At 35.6% G+C, this 16,263-nt stretch overlaps 2 protein-coding genes and 1 non-coding gene across 3 annotated transcripts; 2 read left to right on the top strand and 1 right to left on the bottom strand.

The window, feature by feature from the left end:
* Positions 1-1,707: 1,707 nt before the first annotated feature.
* Positions 1,708-2,255, top strand: LOC131649342 (uncharacterized protein At4g04775-like). Its single transcript, XM_058919105.1, has 2 exons — positions 1,708-1,854; positions 1,932-2,255. The coding sequence occupies exons 1-2, from the start codon at positions 1,708-1,710 to the stop codon at positions 2,253-2,255; spliced, it is 471 nt and encodes a 156-aa protein (XP_058775088.1).
* A 7,412-nt stretch (positions 2,256-9,667) lies between these two features.
* On the top strand, positions 9,668-10,754 carry LOC131649343 (metalloendoproteinase 2-MMP-like). Its single transcript, XM_058919106.1, has 2 exons — positions 9,668-9,686; positions 9,812-10,754. The coding sequence occupies exons 1-2, from the start codon at positions 9,668-9,670 to the stop codon at positions 10,618-10,620; spliced, it is 828 nt and encodes a 275-aa protein (XP_058775089.1). The 3' UTR covers positions 10,621-10,754.
* A 4,525-nt stretch (positions 10,755-15,279) lies between these two features.
* Positions 15,280-15,386, bottom strand: LOC131654285 (small nucleolar RNA R71). Its single transcript, XR_009299327.1, has one exon. It is a non-coding gene; the product is annotated as a small nucleolar RNA R71 (small nucleolar RNA).
* Positions 15,387-16,263: the final 877 nt, after the last annotated feature.

Consider the following 16,263-nt stretch of genomic DNA (forward strand, 5'->3'; position numbering starts at 1 on the left):
AAGTATAGGTTGACAAAAGCCCACAACACTTATGTTAGGTTGTCGGTCGATTTTTGTTTACAAAGTGGTAAGTGTGTTGGTGAAAATGCTACAGATTTTAAGAGTTATGTGGCATTAATTGAAAGAAGCAAAGTGAGCATTTTATTAGATGATTGAGGTGAGATTAATTATAGCATCCCAAAATTTCTATTAGAATTAATAAAATTTTAACAGATCTTTATTTGAATTTAGGGATTTTGTGATTTAACTGGTATTATTATTGATGGTTTATTAAATAAAAAATAGAGTTTATTATATATATATATATAGGGATGGTAAAACGGGTCGTGGCCTGTCGGGCCGGCCCGCACACCTGCCATGTAATGGCGGGTTGGTTAAGATTTCGGGCCCGCCGCCCATTAAATCCCGCCATTGTTCGTCAATGCTCGTCCCGCCAAAACCCGCCCAGCCTACGCGTTTAGTTTGTCCCGCCTTAAACCCGCTCTTTTTTAGTTAAATCTAGTCATTCTAATTCTTGATGGTTTTGTTTTATATATTTATTTTTGAATATATGTAATATTTTTTAAGTAAAATTTGTTAAAAAAGATCTTTTATAAAAATTATTCTAAAAAATAAGTGAAAAAAATAATTGAAAGGTAAAAAAGCCTATTAATTTATTAAAAATGAAGAAAACAAATAACCTGTCGCCTGCCAACCCGCCACCACGGCGGGGAAGACTTGATTCTTATGCCCATTAACACTTGGAAGGGTTACCCGCCCCCGCTTGTTTTTGGCGTGCTTAAGACAAGGCAGGGCCGGACCATATATATATATATATATATATATATATATATATATATATATATATATATATATATATATATATATATATATATATATTATGAGATTTGGTAATTATTTAGAATTAAAAGGCTAAATAATAAATATTACAAATAAATATAGGAATTAGTCTAAATAAAGGAAATAGGGCAAAGACCTAGTTTTATAAAAGGGTGAGGGAAAGTTTTAACATGTTAGTAGAGTAAAAGGAGAAGAGTTGGAGTAAAACCTTAAGAGTGGAAGAATTTACATCACTGAAGATTTGAAGATTCTACTTAATCAGATAAGGGAAGATTATTCTTTAACTTAGAAATTTTTGTATTTAGGGTAGTGGGACTTCCTTGAATCCCAAATTAAATGAATTTCTATGTAAATGTTCTATTGTGTTGAATTGTATCAATTGCATCTAGTATTTAAGGTGCTCTATTTTCTCAATTTGTCGTGGTGATTTTGTTACACGTATCATATCATTGAGGAGGGGTCTGTTTACGTGTTGTTAGTCTATCATAACAATGAAATACTACCTTGAGGGTGCATTTGATGTGTGGAAAATTCTTAGGTGGACACATACCTAAAAAAAATTTGGGTTAATAGCATTTTTTCCCCCTGCCATATGGCCTCTTTCTGGTTTACCCCCCTGTAATTTTTTTTTTTGCAAATGCCCCCTTACCATTACAAGATTCCATCAATTTGGACCTTCGACAGATCTGGCACATGCCAAATGCCTATGTGTCCAGCTGAGTGGCATTTTTTTTTATTTTTCATTTATTTTAAATGCCAAATAATTTAATTACATGCCACATCAGTATTTGAGAGTTATAATTATGAATCATCTTCAACCATGGACCTCGTCTTCTTCAGCCAAGCACTGAAAATTAGGGCACGAAAATGGAAGCTACCAGTAGCTCGTCAGTTGGCAATTCAATCGGTAGATCAATACCCAGATGTGGATGCAACGAATCATTGAAGATGTTTGTCTCAAACACACACGAAAACCCTCGGAGGAAGTTCTGGAGATGCAAGAATCGTGGAAAGGTGATTTCTATTTCTTTGTTCTAAATAGAGTATAGTACCAATTCTGATCCATGTGAAATGTGTATTTGGCTTTGTAGAGTGATGCAGCATGCGATTTGTTTCTTTGGGATGATGAAGTCATGGAAAACATTATGACAGGTGGAAAGAAAGAAGTTTTCAGAGGTGGAGAGTTGGTTATCAACAACAGTGAATTCACAGTTGATCAAATGAAAGCTTTTGGATTACAGTTTGGGAAAGAGTTTGGAAAGGAGTTTTCCAAAGAATTTGGCCTGGAGGCATCTTCAAAGAAGGTTGAAAAGTTGAAAAAGTTGATGAATGTTGAAAGGAAAAAAAACTTCAGGTTGATGGTGGCCTTGGTAGCATCTTGGATGTTGTTGTTTGTTGTCTACAAGATAGGTTAACTGTTGTGTACTTTGTTTGCAATGTAATGGTGTTTCTTTACCATGTTTCATTTGAGTTTGGTGCAATGTAATGGTGTTTCATTAACATGTATCATTTCAGTTGAATGGTGTAATGATTTTGGTGCAATGTAATGGTGTTTCTAAACCATATCTTATAGCATTTCAAATTCATAATCATAACTTCATAATCAAAAAAGCACCATAAGTGCATATGTCATAATTGTTACATATTCCAAACATAACCAAATACATAATCAAAAAAGCACCATAAGTGCATATGTCATAATTGTTACATATTCCAAACATAACCAAATACATAATAAAAAAAGCACTAATTGTTCATCTGTTATAGTTGCAACAAACATAATCTTAACATAGCCAATACAAATCAAATTGAGTTCCTAATTTTTTGAGATTTCATTCTAAGACTTCATAGCCCTGAGACAAGTCCCTAGCTTTGGGTCTGAGCCAACTTCAGTATGCTCCTGAGTTAATGTACCCTGTTCATCCTCGTGAATGACAAGAGGGTCATCACTAGTTCCAGGTCCCTGTTGTGTCAAAGTTTTCAGCACCCTCAGCCTGCTACTTGATCTCTTCTGTCCAGTAAGAATCAATTTTTTCTTGACCTTGAGATTCTTCACCACCTTTGGGGCAGCAGTAGTGGGATTTTCTTGACCTTGGGCTTCAGTTGGCATCTCATCTTTCTCGACCACAGGTCCTTCTTCCTCCATTTGATCATCATCATGTCCATCAGTAGGGTCTGCAACCTCTTCATCAATAGGATCTGCAACCTCTTGATCAATAGGATCTGCAACCTCTTCATCAATATGGTCTGCAGCCTCAGCATCATTGTTGACTGCAAGTTTCTTCCTAGGAGCCTTCCTCTGAAAATGAAAACAGGTTAATAACAGTATTATTTCAAAAACATTACAACCTAAAATTCAAATGGAATGCAATGGTACCTTTCTTTTCAAGGCATCCAGATTTTGACTTGTAGCCTTACACTTTCTTGAGTTATGCCCGATTTTGTCACACTTTGTACACCTATATGTTACTCCAACCCTCCTCATTCTTGTACCTCCTTCACCAAGCTCCCTGAATCGAAGCTTCTTAGGCCTACCAGGCCCTTTCTTATATAATGGAGGAAGTAACTCATCTGCTTCAACTGGTGGCCACATATCCATCCCATTAATTGGGATAACTTCAACACTATATGCCTCTCCATATTTCTCCCTAGAGTACCAATTATCCATATAGTCTTCAGGTTTAAATTGCCTATAGGCCAATGCTGCAGAAGCATGCCTACAAGGAATACCTACTAACTCCCAAAACCTACAAGAACATGTTCTTTTACCCACATCAACAACAAATTGTTGACCATTATAGGCATGCTTAACCTCCCATTGGTCATTCATACACCAAGTTGGATTCCACTGTCCACTCATAAATACCTCCTTATCTAGTCTCTTCCTAGGAATAGGCATAATCCTATGTGCCCACTTTTCTAGCTTAGTAACAGTAGATGCAATCCTATTCATGAGATAGCTCCTAATCCATTCACACATAGTTAAAATTGGCTTATCTCTAGCACATAGTATTGTTGCATTAAAGGATTCAAAAATGTTATTCAATAACACATCACATTTAGGGTAAATGTTAAAGGCATGCTTACACCATGTCTTTGTAGGCATCTTCATCAGCCATTCACAAGCTTTTGGATCAACTTTCTTTAGTTCAGCCATCTTCTCTTCCCAAGCCTGATAATAGGTTGCCTTAGCTGCCCCATCATTAGGTCTCTAATCAGAGTACCTCCACTAAATTTCTTCTTAAAATTTGCATACAGATGTCTAAGACATAACCTGTGTTCAATTCTTTCAAACATTTCTTCAAAAAAACTTACCAAACCCTGCATATATTCAGATTTCACAAATCAAATATACAAAGTCATTCTAAAACAAGTATGCAAATAGATTTAGAAATACCTTTTGTTGGTCTGAGATGAAGACATATCTTCTATCTTGACCAATGTCCTCCATCAACAGTTGTAAGAACCACCTCCAGCTTTCTTTGGTCTCAGTCTCAACAACCCCAAATGCTAGTGGAAAATACTGGTCATTTGGATCCCTACCCACTGCTATCAACAGTTGACCCCCAAAATCAGTTTTCAAGTGACATCCATCCACACCAATAAATGGTCTGCAACCTTAAATGAAACCCCTTTTACAGCCATCCAAACAGAAATAGAAAGCCCCAAATCTTGACTGAATAGATGGAATGGGTCTTTCTACATTGATCTTCACTGTGTTTCCTGCACATGCTCTTTTTAATTCTGCAGCATACCTCCAAACCATTGCATATTGTCTAACAGCATCCCCCTCAATAATTCCTTTTGCAATCTCCTTTGCCTTCCATGCCCTACTTGGGGTAATCCCTATTGAATATGTCTTCCTCATGTCTTGAATGATATCAGCTATCTTCACTTTCTCACTTGACTGCATCTTGTTTACAACAGACTTTGCTACCCACTTGGACTTAGCACACCTATTGTTTAAAACCCTAACACAACTGTGGGTTCCCACCCATGTTTTAATTTGATATGTCTTGCTGGAACCCACTTTGGAACATAGAGCCAAAAACCCACATTTGCCCTTACATTCTACCCTTACCCGATCTCTTTCATTCTTCACAAAGGTAATTTCCCTCCCATTCAAAACTGACCATTCAATTATGGCATCTTTGAAATCAACCAATGAATTAAATTCCATTCCCAATTTAAAATCATAATCCCTCCCAAGCTGCTCCTTCATAAATTTCTCATACTTTGGCATTTTTTCATCTTTAGATGCATCTGGATCAGAGTTACCCAAGTGATCACTTTCATATTTGTCTTCTTCCATCTTTTCAGATTCCTTTTTCTTAATTTCCTTGGCTATTAATCCAGGTGCTCCAACTAGAATCTTCTGCCTTTTCTTTGGTGTCATCTTCTTTGAGGCACACCTCTTATACATGTAGGACTTCCCAGCAACTTCAATTCGAGGTGAACAATTTTTGGCATTTTCTACTTCAAAACATTCAAAACCATCATCCACTGCAGTTGTTCTCTCATCTTCAGAGTCATCAAACCTAACATGTTCTGCTTCATCATCACTTTTAGCATCACTAGAATCCCTACCCAGACCCATCTCAACACACTTAGGCTCCACAACATGGACTCCTATGTCCCTCACATTATGTTCCACAAATATGTGTGCTTCAGTGTTGTTACCTACAGCAAATGTAGCAACATCAATGCTCCATCATCACTCTTAAGTTCACCAAAGTGTTCATCTATACCTTCAAGTTTGGTCCAAACCCTAAATTCATCTCTAACGTATCCCCATTCGATTACCATTTCTGTCACTTCTTATATACCCCAATGTTCTATATCTTGATTCAACACAGTTGACTCAACCCCACCCTTGTAAAACACAGTATTCTCCTTAACAAACTCCCCACCATGATGAATAACAACAGTGAACTTACCCAGAATCTGTAACGAGCACTCTAACATTAGCCTAAACCTAAAGAACGAAATACGAAAGGATAAAGGGAAAAATATCCACATACCTTTGGACGCGAATCCATTTCGAGACTAGGGATGACCGTCACTTCAGTTGCTATCTTTTTCTGGGCACGAAATGCTCCACTTAGCAAGCTTGAGCAGCTCCAATGGTGATTATCAGCTAGGTCAAATTGGAAGGACCAAAATGAACCACATTTGTGTAATATATTATAAGTGATGGAATACTGATGTGGCGTGTAATTAAATTATTTGGCATTTAAAATAAATGAAAAATAGAAAAAATGCCACTCAGCTGGACACATAGGCACTTGGCATGTGCCAGATCTGTCGAAGGTCCAAATTGATGGAATCTTGTAATGGCAAGGAGGCATTTGCAAAAAAAAAAATTTACAGGGGGTAAACTAGAAAGAGGCCATATGGCAGGGGGCAAAAATGCTATTAACCTAAATTTTTTTTACATACAATCAATCACAGAATTTTAATTAATTAAAAAATAAATATTGATTTTTCTCTCTCCCTCATAATCTCAACCACCCCATGAATCCAATTAAAAACAAAATTAAAATTAAAATAAATTTAAAAAGTACTCTTTCTTATTGGTTGTTCCTAAAAATGTGGATTTAGGATCGTGTCCATGCAAAAATTTCTCTTGATTTGTTAAAAAATGAGGGAGGACAAGACAAAAATGTTTGTCCAACTTTTGATTTGAAATATTAGCTAAGGACAATACAAAATAAGTTACAGAGGACCGGACAAATATCCAATTTTTTGTACTCCACCAAAGTGTTGGATAACTATTTCTCTCCTTCATCTGACTTTCTTTTTCATGGTTTACTTTTATTTTTCTAATGTTTCTTCATGTGTACTTTTTCTTGTACTCATTTTTTTCTTTCATTCACGTCATTATGCACAAGATATGCCTCTACAACATATATAGCTTTTTCTTTGATTTTTTAATTTTATTTATTTTTAACTCATTTGATGAATAAATGAAATATCTTATTTATATTCAGTTATTTTTATAATATTTAATAAAATTATATGAGTGCTATCACAATATGTTTCATTAATATATTTATTTAATATATACTTTAAACATTATTTTTTTTATATATTTTTAAATATTAAAATTAATTTGTCTTAAATGCAACTTTGGTCCTCCTATTATGCTCATTTTTCAATTTTAGTCCCTTCATTTCAAAAACAGGTTATAACAGTCCCCCTATTTTGTTTTTATGATGAATAAAGTCCCCTTTTCAATCTAGGAGAATTTTTTAATGAAGTGGCATTGTTAATGGTGAAGTGGCAGTGCCATATCGGCAACAAATTAATTCAATTTATGTCAATTATATTTTAAAGATTTTCTAATATATTAATATATAATATAATAATAAAAACAATATAAATATATCAGGTTAACCCTAAATTTATTGTTGTGTTCATCTGGGTTCTTGGAGAACAGCTGCTAAACCATAAGCTTCATCTTCTTTGTCGCTTTGCTTTCACCACCAATCCATTATTTCATCTATTTTTCTTTCCATGTCTACAAATCAATCTGGGTTACGAAGAAGAGGGAACAAATGTTGGTGTGAGGTTGACTCTCTATTGATGACATCCTGGACCTACGAGAATCCCAGAAGAAGGTTCTATGGTTGTGGGAATTTTAACTTGATGTGGAAAAAAGGGTGTAACTATTTTGAATGGTTTGATGAAGAGATGAACATCCTTGCAAAAGATGTGATTCGATCTTTGAAAAACAAAAATGACGAGCTTCTGGATTTAAGCAAGGAGAGCAAGAATCATGAAAATTTCCTGCAGTTGAAGATTAAGTATATGGGTTGGTGTATGGGTTCGGCATTAGGGTTTGTAATGTTATTAGTTGTTTCATTAGTTGGAACAAACATTTTCAAGTAACATAAGTTTCATCTACTGTAATGTTCATCTAAGTTTGTTCTATTGTAATGTTCTATTGTAATGTGACTTCTAATTTTATTGTTAATGGTTAATGTTGGAAATGTTCATCTAAGTTATATGTATGTGACTTCTAAGTCTTGTTGTTAATTGGTTCATCTAAGTTATATGTTCTTATTGGAAATGTTCTTGTTGTTAATGATTTAATTGAACCTGTAATTATACATGTAAGTTGGTCCATTGGACATGTAATTAAACCAATAACAGAGCTGAACAATGGTACTAGGTTTGGCCAATTGGACATGTAACTCGACACTAAAACAAGTAACTTGACAGCATGCTGTAAGAGTTGTAACTCAACAATATTGTTTTTGTTTCTGCGTCTTAGACCACTTTTGGTATCATTTGTCCTCACTATTTTAATATCATATACAATTTTCTTCTTCTTTTATCATAGAAACAAGCAAACCCTTGAATTTATACATGTAAAGTTAACTTAATCATAAGAATATATATATTTTTCTCAAGCCATAATTTTTATTTCTCAAACAAATAATAAAATAAATTTTCATAATTATACATACCAAAATCATTGTTTTAGTTATAAAAAAATTATATTCAAACGATATACAACTATTTATTAAAAAAAATAAATTATAGAAAATTAAGCAAACCAAAATATTTTATCTGCCTCTCTTAAATTTTTTATTTAAATACATTCTAATCAAACTCCGTGCAACGCACCATTTCGCACGGGTTTATTGTCTAGATATCATAATTGTAGTGTATTTGTTATAATTTTAGTGATTATTAAAATTAAATTTATTAAAAAATTTTAATTTTTTGAATTAAAATAAAAAGAATGAACAGTTTTATGAGTTTTAGTTTTTAGTTTATAATTAAAATTAGAATAGAAATATGAAAATTATTATTATTATTATTATTATTATTATTATTATTATTATTATTATTATTATTATTATTATTATTATTATTATTATTATTATTATTATTATTATTCATAACTCTTAAATTATATCAATTTTAAAATATTATAATTAAATTGATTTTATTAATATTTTTAATTTGAAAAAAAAGGTGAGATTGATATATAAACTTTTTGCCTCCTTGAGAGACTTGAGAAACCTAAGTCAATGGATGATAAATTTTTTTGGCTTTATACCACCGGTTTAGTCCGGTTCGAGGGCGAGTTCTGGCATCAAGTAGTAATGGATGATAAATTTGAGGCAGGGCTTATGAGGGGTTAGCAATAATTGCATCTTTAATTAAATAATATCTTAATTAAATTGAAAAGTAGAATAAAATAAGCCACTTATTGTAGAATCCATTATCCGGTAATCAAATAAGTCTATCTATATATCCATTTCATCTACATGAGCAGTCACAGTTATCTCATAGTATTATTAACACAATGAAGTTATATTTATTTGAATTTCTCATATTCCTTCTCCTTTTCATTCTCAACACATCAACCCTTTCAATTTATGTCCCTCGAGTCCCTCCTTCTGTAGTAAAACAATTAAACAAGATCAGGGGCCGCCAAGCTAATCATTATTCGTGGAAGAAGACGTTAGACAAGGTCAAAAAGTTAGATGCACAGCCAGAGAAAGAGATTAAGCGTCTATCTGAAATCAAACAGTATTTCTACGATTTCGGTTACCTCCAACAATCTCGTCCATTCAATGACAATGTAGACTAGGTAACAATTTCAGCTCTTAAGACCTACCAGAGATATTTCAATCTCCAAGTTACTGGTGATTTAAACAATTAGACTTTAAGGCTATGTTTGGGAGTTTGGAGAGGAAGGGAGGGGAGGGCTTTGGAAAATAGGAAGAATTGGATGAAAAGAATAAAAAGATTTTGGGTATGAGGGTTTTGGAGGGTTTGAGTTTATTCATAACACCAAAAACCCCATAAAATGGGGGAACTCAAAAAGTGTATTGAAGAAGGGTTTTGAAGGGCTTACATAAATATTCCAAATATCTTTTAGGTTGTTATAGTATTCTAAAAATTAAAAATTTACTAATGATAATGACTCTTTTATCATTCTAAACAAAATCATTTTTTCAAAAATTGTTAAATATTTTCCTATATTTTTTTAAAATTTCATTTTTGAAAGTCTTCCCCTCCTCTCCCCTCCAAACTCCCAAACATAGTCTAAAGCAAATCACGTTACCACGATGTGGTGTCCCTGACATGAATTTCGAGTATGGTTTCACAGATTCAGTTAATGTGTCTTGGCCGAAAGGAAATACCTGGTTTCCATTCGGCGCTAGAAACCTTACCTATGGATTTCTTCCGGAGAGTAAAATTCCACTAAATTTTACACAAGTGATGAGAAATGCCTTAACGCGATGGTCACAGACTACAAACGTTCTCAATTTCACCGAAACAGCTTATGATGTTGCTGACATTAAGATTGGTTTCTACATTTACGATGATGGGGTTGAGGATGTTGTGATAGGAGACTCTTATATAAGCAAGCAACCCAATTCTAATGTAACCTCAGGTGTGGTATCACTTGACGCTTCCAAGTACTGGGTGTTGCCAGCTGACAACTACACGTGGTCATGGAAGGATGGTGAAGTCGACTTGGAGACTGCGGTGATGCATCAGATAGGCCATCTGCTTGGACTTGATCATTCTTCTGATGAGGAGTCAATTATGTATCCAACAATATTGCCATCACAACAAAGGAAGGTGCAGAGAACAGATTCTGATAACAAAGCCATCCAACAACTCTATTCCAATGTTACTAAAGGCAACAACACAAGTAATGGTTACATTGGACGCTTCACATTGTTTGGGTCGAGTAATGGTTTTGTAATATCTTTGTCCCTTGGATTTGCTTTCATGGCCATGCTCAACTAGCTTCTGGAATTATACCCTTTGATTAGGAAATTAATTTGTTTGTGTAATACTATTACTTCTGTCTAATTTTCAGTGATTTCCTACATTGTATTTAAATGTATTTTCTTATCGTGTTTTTCTATGTGGTGCGGGTATTTCCGTTGAAAAATTATTTTTGTATTTTGTTTTGCAAGTGTGGGTTTTATGTAAATGGATAATGGAAGGAATTTCATCTCAGCAAAGTTGTTTTATTTTTAGATAGTGAATTTTTAACTATTTTGTATTGAGAGTGAGGCACCTAATTGATTATAGGTTCAAGACCATCATCATGAAGAGGCTTTTGGTGAAGGTAACAAATCAAACTACTCTCTCTTTATATATATTGACTTGCAAAGGTTTTTGTTGCAAAGTGTGTGTAGTAGTTGCAGTTACAAAGAGGGTCTTTATATAGAGACTAGGAAAACATAAAATAGACAAAGACACATAGCATTTAATAACTCCCCCATAAATTAAATGCTCATTCGATCCACTAATCCCAGCATCATCTTGCCTCTGTCGAATAGCTCCTTCGACAATGGTTTTGAAAAAATATCCGCAGCTTGATCCTTGCTTGACACATGCTTCAAATCGACGCTTCCATTTTTCACATGTTCTCGAATGAAATGGAAACGTACGTCGATGTGTTTACTTCTTTCATGATTCACTGGATTCTTTGCCAGTTCGATTGCAGATTTGTTGTCGACTTGCACTATCGTTGCATTTTCCTGCTTCTGCTCTAATGCGCACAACAGTCTTCTAAGCCATATAGCATGGCATACACACCAGGATGCAGCCACGTATTCTGCTTTGCATGTCAACAGTGTCATAATTGGTTGCTTCCTTGAGAGCCAGGTGAAGGCAGTATTTCCCATAAAAAATACATATCCTGATGTACTCTTTCGATTGTCTATATCTCCACACCAATCGCTGTCGGAGTAATCTGTTAGCTTGTAATCTTCTGTTTTTTAGTAAAACATTCCAAGTGACACTGTTCCTTGGATGTAACGAAGAATTCTCTTCAAAGCTTTCCAGTGTGTGTGAACTGGTTCTTCCATAAATCGACTCAAGATTTCGACACTTAGGGAAAGAACTGGTCTAGTGCATGTGAGATATCGAAGACTTCCGACCAAGCTTCGAAATTTGTTTGCTTCGACACGTTCCCCCCATCAAATTTTGAAAGCTTGACTCCTGGCTCCATTGGTGTCGAGATTGGATTGCAACCTTCCATTCTGAACCTCTTCAGAATGTCCTTTGCATATTTTTCTTGTGATACAAAAATTCCAGTTTCTTCTTGTCGAACTTCCAGACCAAGGAAGAAACTCATCCGACCTAAGTCTGTCATCTCAAATTCTCGTGTCATTCGACCTTTGAATTCTTCGATCATTTGATCACTATTGCCCAGGTGTCGCCCTCGGTTTTTTATCGTACCTCTCGTGTGAGAGATACACGAACTGACACTCTTCTCTTTTTTGCTTTTGTGTTTTTGAAAATCAGAGAGTCGCCACCGACTTTTATTTTATCCAATTAAGGAAAGGTTTATAAAAGAAACAGAAAAAGACCTTTAAGAAATTCTGAGTAAGGGGGTAGGTTATACAAAGGGAAGGTATTAGCACCCTTTGTATCCATGGTTATCCATGGGCTCTTTAATTTGCTTAGCTCACTTGTTTTGAATCACTTTTCTATTGCCTTGAAATGCTTGTATGTGGTTTCAAATACTTTTGCAAATTGACTTTGTAATGATCCTTGTGCGGATGTATACAAAGTGTCTTATCTTTCGAAAGATGTTTTGAAAAAGAACGTTAACTTCGTAATGATCCTTGTTTGGATATATACCAAGTATTGTCTTTTTTGAAAGTTTTATTTTGAAAAACAACGGTATATAAGACATTTGTTTGTTTTGATTTGAGCAAGCAAATTAGGAGGTCTACCCTAAGTTATAAGGTCTTTCCCTATTTCCTTTAGAAAATTCTCCTTTCACCGGATGTAAACGAAAGTTCGATTTTGCACTTGAAACAGTAAAATTTGATTTTGATTTTGAAAAGAGTAAAAGAGGGATTACCCTAAGAGGTGCAAGTGTGATTGTGTTTTGATTCAGATATTTTATCTTTGAAGTTAGTGACCTAACGTTTCAATTTTTATCTTTGACATACACGCAGTTTTATATGTACTGGAATTAAAATGCGGGAATGTAAAATGCGGAAAGTAAATCTACGCTATTACAACGATTTTGCGGGAAAGTAAACTACGCTATTTTGATAACACGATTTTATATCGTATATTTAGCTTGAAATTCATAGATATTTATAGTATTTTCCGTTTATTATATTGATTTATTATGATATTACGCGAGTTTTTGCTTTGTTTCAGGTTTTAAACTCTAATTACGACTATTTGCGAAAAGGAAAGAAAATGGAGCTTAAATGACCAATATTTATGCCTAAAAGATGAAAAAGGAATGCTGAAGTGAAAGAGGGGTGCAATTAGGACCCAAAAGGCCCAAAAGAGACAGTCCAGCCCACCATGGAACCAAAGGCGCGTGGCCCAAACCTTCCCAGCAAGTGGAGAGGCACGTCTCCAACGTTCTTCTGCCACGTCACCAAGAGGAGACGCCCGTCTCCAACTGCTCCTAGATTTTCTCCACTTGAGACGCACGTCTCAAGTCCTGCACCCAGTCTTCCTGAAGAATCGGAGACGCACGTCTCCACACCCAGTCTACAAAGTCTCCTCTTTTCACGCAACGTCACAGCAAAACCTCTCCTATAAATAGAACCTGCAACCTCACTTCCAAAGAGTCCGATTTCCTGCCAACGAAGTGCTGCCGAAATTGTACCGCGAACCGTATTTCTTTATTCTGCTTTCATTCAAACACTTATTTTCTCACAACGATTTCTACACTGGAAATTGTTGTGAACTTTTTATAGATCTAGCCTTACGTTAGATTTATCGCCTTTATTTCCTTGTTTTATTTACTGCCATTCCAAGAACGATCCAGCCAACCTGTGGTGGAAGTTCAGTACTCGAAGATCCAATTACCATTTATTTAATTCAGGTTTTTATTTACCGCCTTATTTATATTTATTTGCATGATATATTGTATGCCATTTAACATGCCTATTATTATGAACCGAACCGATTTATGCATGTTTAACCATATTAATATGTCTGGCTAAATTACTAAGATATCGGTATGTAAAGTAAGTTAACCGTAGGGATCCGAAATAAATTGGCTTAATTATGTTTTATTAACTATCACTTGTTTTTGGTCTGTATGTCTAATTTAATTAGTAAGTCTTAAAACCAATAGAGCGAAAGTTTGAGGGGTTAAGACGATCAAAGGTTAAAATCAATAGAGCGAAAGTTTGAGATCTTTAACTGGATAGTAGACATAGGACATTAGTTTTAAGGATGGCGAAAGCGTATTAAAACTAATTAGAACTTATTTATTTTCAAAAATTGTTTTTACACCCGAGCGGGATGGCGAAAGCGTACGTTAGGGATATTAGCATGTTCCGAGTCAACAGAGCGAAAGTTTGAGATTAGGAGATTTAAATAGATAACAACTTCATAAAACGGGCATTTTATTAATTACGTTGTTTCCAAAAAGCTTTTCTAAAATCTAATGGGATGGCGAAAGCGTACATTAGGATTAGGACAGTAATCTAAATCAACAGAGCGAAAGTTTGAGACGAGGATTTTTAATCAATTGAATTAGTAAAGATTTTTAATTAAATTATGCAAAAGCCAATGTACCTTCGGATCACCTTAAGTTAAACGAAATACATACTGATATATGTCTTTTATTATATTATTCATTTCTCACAATCACTTTCCCTTAAGAACAATCGAAATTTTAGTAGCCCTAGCTTTACACAGTAACCTTAGATAACGGTAGGTCGATTCATAGTCCCTGTGGATTCGATATCTTTTTAAAACTACACGACACGACTGTGCACTTGCAGTCATCAGATTAATAGACACGTAAAGTCGCGATCAAGTTCTTGGCGCCGTTGCCGGGGACTATTTAAGTCGATATCGTAACTCACTGTTACACCGTAGAGACTAGGACAATTCTTCCCTTTCTTTCTGAACGATTGTATGCCAAATACTCGTTCACAAGGAGGAGATTTAATACAACGAATTAACGAGATCGAACGTTTCATTAACGTCAAACGTCGAGCTCGCAATCTTCCCGAAGTAGCACCATTTCCTATTAATCAGGAATTGACTTTTACTGATCAAATCAATCAAATTATCCCGAAGTTAGAGATGGCTGCTATTCGTCCTCTTAGAGACTATGCCGCTCATTCGCGCGCTGAACCGCATTCAAGTATCGCACCACCTGCGATTGAGGCAAACAATTTCGAACTGAAACCTTCGCTAGTCCAAGCTGTTCAACAGAATCAATTCTCTGGAAGCCCTGTAGACGACCCTAACCTTCATTTATCTGTGTTCGTGCAATATGCTGACACTGTCAAAGCTAACAACGTTAGTCCCGAAGCTATTCGATTACGTCTCTTTCCTTTCTCCTTGAGAGATAGAGCTAGAGCGTGGCTTCAATCCCTGCCTTCCAATTCCATAACTACATGGGACGAATTGAAGAGAGTATTATTAGCGAGATACTTTCCGCCTAGCAAAACTGCTATGCTCAGAGGTCAAATCAACGGATTTACCCAGAAAGATAACGAATCACTCTTCGAAGCTTGGGAACGTTACAAGGACATGCTTAGAATATGCCCTCATCATGGACTCGAACCATGGCTGATCATCCATACTTTCTATGGTGGTCTCCTATATAACACTAAAATGACTATAGATGCCGCTGCTGGCGGAGCATTAATGGACAAACCCCACGATGAAGCATACAAACTCATAGAGAACATGGCACAAAACCATTACCAATGGGGTGGAGAACGAGCTGCTCTAGAGAAAACCCAAACCAAAGGAGGAATGTACGAAGTAAGTGGTATAGACCGCGTTAACGCAAAAGTAGACGCTTTAACTCAGAAGATCGAGAACTTAACCATCACTCCTTCAGCCACCGCTGCTGCTGTAACACCTAACTGCGAGATTTGTGGATTGACTGGACATGTAGTTGCCGAATGTCAACTCTTGACTGGAGTCCCATCTGATCAAGTAAACTATGCTCAAGGAAACCCTTATTCTAACACGTACAACCCTGGATGGAAAAACCATCCGAACTTTTCTTATAAAAACAACAATGCGTTGTACGCACCTGGACAAGCACCTGCTGTACCACCTGGCTACCAAAAAGCGCCTGTAGCTGCTCAAAATACCCCTAGGAAGTCGAATCTAGAAATCATGATGGAGAACTTCATAGCTTCCCAACAACAAACCAATAAGGACTTCCTAAAACAAGCACCTAAAACAACTATCGAACAAAGTAGATGCTTTAGCTACTCATAACAAAATGCTAGAAACTCAAATCTCACAAGTAGCCCAACAACAAGCACCTACTGCTGCCCCTGCTGGCACGTTTCCTGCTCAACCACAACCTAATCCTAAAGGACATGCGAACGCAATAACACTGCGAAGTGGAACGAATTACGATGGACCTATTGATCCTAGAACTCAAAACATACCCATGTCACAACAAGAGCCAAAGGA

This window comes from Vicia villosa, linkage group LG2, assembly GCF_029867415.1.
Source record: "Vicia villosa cultivar HV-30 ecotype Madison, WI linkage group LG2, Vvil1.0, whole genome shotgun sequence".
NCBI classification, from domain to species: domain Eukaryota; kingdom Viridiplantae; phylum Streptophyta; class Magnoliopsida; order Fabales; family Fabaceae; genus Vicia; species Vicia villosa.